Source organism: Scomber japonicus, chromosome 15 (assembly GCF_027409825.1).
Source record: "Scomber japonicus isolate fScoJap1 chromosome 15, fScoJap1.pri, whole genome shotgun sequence".
Lineage (NCBI taxonomy): Eukaryota > Metazoa > Chordata > Actinopteri > Scombriformes > Scombridae > Scomber > Scomber japonicus.
The window spans coordinates 18,745,548-18,752,374 of NC_070592.1; the positions used below are offsets into that span (position 1 = coordinate 18,745,548).

The 6,827-nt window shown below is 40.7% G+C and overlaps 1 protein-coding gene across 1 annotated transcript; it reads left to right on the top strand.

Annotated features, from left to right (window-relative positions):
• The first annotated feature begins 1,983 nt into the window (after positions 1–1,983).
• Positions 1,984–5,618, top strand: sp8a (sp8 transcription factor a). The gene is made up of 3 exons (XM_053334106.1): positions 1,984–2,125; positions 2,799–4,007; positions 5,613–5,618. The coding sequence occupies exons 1-3, from the start codon at positions 2,105–2,107 to the stop codon at positions 5,616–5,618; spliced, it is 1,236 nt and encodes a 411-aa protein (XP_053190081.1). The 5' UTR covers positions 1,984–2,104.
• Positions 5,619–6,827: the final 1,209 nt, after the last annotated feature.

Here is a 6,827-nt window from a genome sequence, read left to right on the forward strand (position 1 = left end):
AAGACAAAATTTTAGTTTTAGCTCAAGCTTTCTGGCTTTCTGTTGCCTCTCTCACCAGTTAGCTTTCATTTGATTTGGCTGTCTCACGTTAGCTGTCTAGGTTACACAGTAGTCTGTGACAGAGAGCTGTTTGGTTTTAGTTGCTACAAATTCAAAAATCAGTTTCTACAGAAACAATACATTTCTATGACTTAATTATTTATATAAAAATAAACAGATGTCAAAAAGTAGAATTCAAGTCTCAATTTTGACCAAATGTATTAAAACAGTGCTGGACTCTCTCTTCAAAGGCCTTGTTGGAGATTTATTGCACAACTGAAGTATTAAATTGAAATGCTACAATCTATTTCTATACGGTCATGAGTTCTGTGAATAGTTAAAAATAAAAAAACCTTGTGAAGAAAAAAAATCATGCCTTAACAAGACATTTGCTACACAACCTACATTTACCTGTAAGGTCATGTGTTCTAACAAGTGGGAAAAATGGCTCCAAGGTGTAACATTTATTAGAACTGTATTTCAGACATCATATTCATGTGCCTTATAACTAAAAATAACAAAAAGTAATATAATGTAATGTAGGTGCTTTACACTCCTATCAAGTTTTTGTACATTTTGAAAAATGTCTCCTTAAACATTTTAAAGAATAGACTAAATACGTGATATTCAAGCTTTCTGATTGAGTGAACAGTTTGTCTTTGCATAGCATCACCAAAATTAAAATTTCCCACTATCAATCACCCAATGTAAACGGTGTGTTGGTGTGCATATGGGAGGGTTTGAGTGGATGAAGAATGTTGATTAACTTTTCCGTCTGTGTCCGGCAGACTTTATCAGGCTAGTCATAAAACAAGAGAGATGAAAAAAGGGCAGGGAAGCAGTTAATATCAAACAAATGAAGGAAATTGATTAAATCCTGCTATTTTATTAAATTTGAAATTCAAATGAAATACTCCCTCTGTGCTTCGGATGTTCATATTATTAAGAGACTTAGGATTATTCTGGTTTATTTCCAGGGTGTGCGTCATCATATTGATCAACCATTTCTTGACTTAATAAGATTAACTAGATGTACACATGCAGGTGATAAAGATGTTCCTTCACAGTGTATACAGTCTCTAAGAGCTTGGTTGTAAGAAATCACAGTAAGAGGTGTTCATGAGAAAGCCAACAATTGTTTTGACTTGAATGAGATGAAATTGTGGAGGCAGTGATGGTGTCCTCCCCTCCCTCCCCCAGGGCTGACTGGATACGCCCCAGGGACAGGATGGGATGGACTGGGCCAGCCTCTCATTCATCAGCCTCTCCCACTGCATGGCTTCACAACAGCAGTAAAAGACAGCAGGCTTTATCTGAAAAGACACTTTTTGTCTGACACATCCAGTCAGGCAAGTTGATTTGAATATTCAAGAACCTTTTTTCCTAAAAATACAATATAACTTTTAACTGGAAAGTAGTGTTGCTTTTGTGTTTTTAAAATAAAATCTTTGATTTGCTTGAATTGTGCATGTTTCCTCACAAATTTAATCAAATTACCAATGAGGACACAATGAACGGGGTTCATGGGGTCCCTCAGGCCTAGGCCAGAGTTACCCACTGTCTGATACATAATGGACCCTCTTGTGTCAGACCTTTGTTAATACATTTTAAAAGATTATAAAACTGATAATAATTATAAGTCATAATGAATGTAGAAGAGCACGTGTAGGCATAGGTTTTAAAAAAAAGAATGTAATTGTCAAGTACCCTTTGGCCCACTAATGGCCGGTATGGCCAAATATTCGACCTTTCTGATTATCCATCACTGCTTACTTATTGTCTTGAACTTCTCCTCACCCACTTTGTTGCAGTTTTACCGAGCGCTCGTGAGACCTCACCTTTCAAATTTACGACGACCTGGAGCGCAAATGTTCAGAGACATTATGGGCTGCTCTCTGATTGGTCCTCAGGCTCCCAGCGGCGCTTCAAAGCCATGAAGAAGCTACAACTACCAAAGCAGTCAGAGACTGAGCACAGACTCACTACATCCAGTCACTGCGAGCACACACACACATACACACACACACACAAACATACACTCGCACAGCCCGAGGAAGCACAGACCATGGCTGCTACACTGCTAGGGGTAAGTTTATATTATATTTTACAGAGAAACTACTAATCATATTAGTATAATGTGATTATAGTGTGACTGTGTTCAAAGCTAAAACATAGAGTTATAGTCAAATTATTTCTTTTTCAATTTCCCGGTTTGCTGTTGTAACCTAAAACTTTAAAAATATATATATAATTATAGACCTATAATAAACTTCTAAAACTCAGATTATGTAGCATATTCTTTGCTAATTTGCATGAATAGTATTATTGAGGCTGATGTTTTAAATCTTAATTATTACAGAGTTAATGAATGCTGTTACATGTTGGGCATGGAGAAGTAGCCTATTGGCTCAAGTGAAAAGAAAAGCAACAATTGAGGATTTGATGTTAGACCCCATCCTAATGTATTCTGATTTTTCGGAATATGAAATCGTTGACTTTCTGCAGTGTCGGTGCTGTTAGTTCATTTATGACAAAACGCATGGCTGCTCCCACTTTCTCTGATAAAACTAGATCAAGCGGTTTATAAAATGAACAACTATGCTCCATTCTTGATTGACATAAGTTTGATCCTTAAGAGCCAAAGTATTTTATCAGTGCTCATAACTGGGGCACTATATTTATTGCGCGTCTTTACGCACACTGTATTTGGCCATGACTTGCTGGCGTGGCAGACGTTAATGTTTGTGTGTTCCCCTCAGGAGGAGCCCCGGTTGGGCAGCACCCCTCTGGCTATGCTGGCTGCCACCTGTAGCAGAATCGGTGAGCCCGGTCCATCATGCTCCCCTGCTCTTTCCGATGGAGCCCCGGGGCTCGTCAGGGGCTTTCACCCGTGGAAACGGAGCGCCCCAGGTAGCAACAGTTTTGGCACCTGCCTCACCTCACTCGAGGTTCCCCCTGGGACCTCCAGGAGTAACGGGACGGGGCTGACAGAGACCTCCAGCGCTTTCTCAGTGACCACCGCCGGTTCTCCATTTGGAAATGATTTGTCGATGTACCACACGGCTGTGCCATCAGATACCAGTGTTCCCGATCCGCACGCACAGCGGTCTGTGTTTCTGGCCAAATTCCCCCCCTCAATGGAAAGCATCGCGGGGATATACCCAAGGATGCACTCGCATCCCTATGAGTCCTGGTTCAAGCCTGTGGGGGAGGTTAATAACGGGTCTTCAGCCTGGTGGGATATGGGTACCAGCTGGGTGGACACACAGAGCCCGGCCGGGTTATCATCTCCTTTGAGCGGCTACAGCACTGACTACAGCTCCGCCTTCAGCTCTGGTACCTCTCAGCATTTGCTCCCCGCCACGCAACACCTGTTTGACGGCTTCAGACCACCTGCCCCGGCCTCCTACTCAGAGTCCATCACGTCCAGTGCCCCTGCGCTGACAGCAGCGCCTGTAGTTTCTTTGCCGGCGTCTTCTCGCTCCTCCTCACGCCGCTACACCGGCAGAGCCACCTGTGACTGTCCCAACTGCCAGGAGGCGGAGAGCCTCGGCCAGGGGGGCGCGAGCCCGAGGCGGAGGGGCTTGCACAGTTGTCACATCCCAGGTTGTGGTAAAGTTTATGGTAAGACCTCCCACCTGAAGGCTCACCTGCGCTGGCACACCGGAGAGAGACCGTTTGTCTGCAACTGGCTCTTCTGCGGGAAACGCTTCACGCGCTCCGACGAGCTGCAGAGGCATTTGCGCACGCACACCGGGGAGAAGAGATTCGAGTGCCCGACTTGCCACAAAAGGTTCATGCGCTCCGACCACCTGAGCAAGCACGCAAGGACGCACAGCGCAGAGGGCTCAGAAGACGGCGGGGAACCGGGACTCGGTAAGACCAGCAGCGACACGGACAATAGCGTCTCTGGTAGCCCGAGACAGTCACCCGAGCTGCACGTGCGTGAGACTGTCCAGAGAAACAAGGTACAAAGTGCGGGGGAATAATTTGCAAAACTAAATGAACAAAGCAACACATGGGCATTTGATCACACTGTATACCAGCCTGTATGGAGTGTACTTAAAGACTGAAATGGCACTTTATGATGAACTCAGCTGCGGATGAACATTATCTCCTTACCTCATCTATGTTATTTTAGCCTTCTTTAAAATACACGTTTACTCTACAGTTTATTTGAAGACGTTTGTCTGTGCCTAATTTATTCTACTTTTTATTAAGTGATTATTTGTTTTTATCAGGGCTTATTTCTTTACATACATTGATTCCGCCATTATCTTTGGAGGTTATTTTAAAACATCGTTGGTTGGAACACTAAGTGTTATAATTTATCTTGCTTGTATCTCACTGGTATCAATAAAACAGGACAATTTTGGGACATTTTTCATTTCTGCTCATGCCTACTATCATTTAAGCATATTATAATTTTTATTGCATATTATAATTGGTGACTAAAGAGCCTTTTAAAAAAAATAAGCAGTGTATAACTTATATCTGATATAAGACTAATTATCTTTATCTTAACCAGTGTAAATGAGGCAACAAATATCATCAGCACTGCTAGAATGAGTCAAACACAAACATGTAGTTTTTAAATGGAGTGTTAGATTGTTATAAACGCTTATCATTAATATTTCAGTTGAGTTGGGGATATATGACCAGTGAAAACTTGCTCCTTTTTTATCAATCACTTTTCAGCAACACTCCTCTCAGTTGCCTTTGTGTGCATCTCCACCTAGTGTTCAGATTGTACATTCAGCTGTGGCTGTTTGTTGGGCCACATTCAAGTGTAGGTTTGGATCCTACACTCGAATGAAAAAGTTGGTGAAATTTTTAACTTTCGTACATTTAGTTGGACTGCAAATATGAACGCAACACAAAAATGTACTACCATACTTAGAATAGTGACAGAATATTCATTAAAACACAAAGTATCTTGCAAATAAGACACTAGTTGTGCTTCACTTGCTCATGTCTTAATAATGCCTATTTGGACATGTCTATTTCACTAACATGGCTTAGGCCACATTTTTCTTAAAAGTTATAATTCAATGTTGTAGGAAAGCAGAAGATCTCAACAGAAATGATAAAAAATTTTGCACATTTTTATTCTGATGAAAACATTCATGCTACACAACTAGTCACATTGATTGATAGCAAAGCTACAGAGAAAAGTGCGGTTGTTACTCCAAACTCTGTCCAGTTATATGAGATGATTAGTACTTTATTGCTGAGTTACTCTCAGGGTTAGAGAGAGACTGCTCTTCATAAACACAAACAGTACTTGCTATCTGTAGCTCAAGTAGCCTTACTATAAAATAATACAATTAACATATCAAATAAAAAGAAAATATAATAATATAACAATAAATAATAATTAGTGTTCCTGATTTACAGTAAAACAGAGCAGCTATTGCTGTAAACATTGCGTTAAATAAAAATCAAAAAGAGTAACAGGATCGGGCAAGCGAAATTCTCACAAGATGCCATGCAGTTGGCATTCTGGATCAAGAGGATCTAGTGCATGAAGGGTGTTAGGAGTGTAATTCCATCTCTGATCTCTGTACCTTTAGAGATGAAGACTGTACCTTTGCCCAGGCATTGTTATCAAAGTGTAAAGTTTTCTGTCCAGTGCAGCTGGATGTAGCAACAGATGATCATCATTAAACAGACTCATGCAGACAAAGTTCTGTCTCTGATGTAGAGGTCACATGCTCAGACTTTAAAATATGTCCATTGTAATTCCAGTGGATTTTGTTATATTAGCTTCAAATGCAATCACTGCAATGCCTTCTAATGCCCAATTTACCATACAAGAGTTACTTCAAACCCACTAACCAGTTCTGTGCTGTCATGACGAGCCTCCTCAGTTTTCAGTAGTATAATGCAAAATAATTGTTCTAGTGCAAGTCTAACAGGTTATTAACTGAAAATCACATGAAACTACAGTCTCCCCTATAATGATGGAAAGAAATGCCTTAAAATAACAGTATTATGCAATGCAATTTGTTCCATTCACAAGAACACAATGCAAGATACAATGAAACATTTCCAAAACACTAGAACAACGTACACCACCAATCACTGAAAAATCTACTCAAAGTAAAAATGAAAAATACAAGGCCGTACTGAGTCATTGGTGTGTCTCATGAGTCGAATCCCAAGGCAATACAGCTGAGGTCAGGAATGTGTAGACAGTATTATTGGAGAAAAAAAAATGTCATACCTCAAACTGACCACATGGGGGCAGATTAAGACAGCGAAATAATACATTTGGAGCATTTGACAGCCAGACAATCATGTAAACCTAAAACGTAGTGTTTTAACTACCAAATTATAAATAGAAAGCCTAGATCAAGCATCAATACATGGAACCTGCACCACACACATACATACACACATGCACGCACACAAACATACACACTCATAAGTTAGAGCAGTAATTGCTACATGGCTGAAAAGCGAGGAATGATCACCTTTTACCCTGTAGAAGAAGTAGCCTCCCCGCTGCTACAGAGGAAGAACAGGTGGGGTACTTGTGCACTTTGTCTCATTTCGATTTCCAGGATACTGGCCACATTAGTCACACAGTCTATGAAAAATATTTCAGTTCATTTTGTGATTCCACAGAGGTTTCATAGTTTAGTTTACTACCATCAGAGTGTTCACTTAGAGCTGGTATATGAAGGTTAAGAGAGAGAGCAAGAGAGAAGCTATTAGTCCAACTCTTCTCTACTGAATGTCTCTACTGACTTCCTTCTGATCTTCACCTTGACCTTTGACTCCAC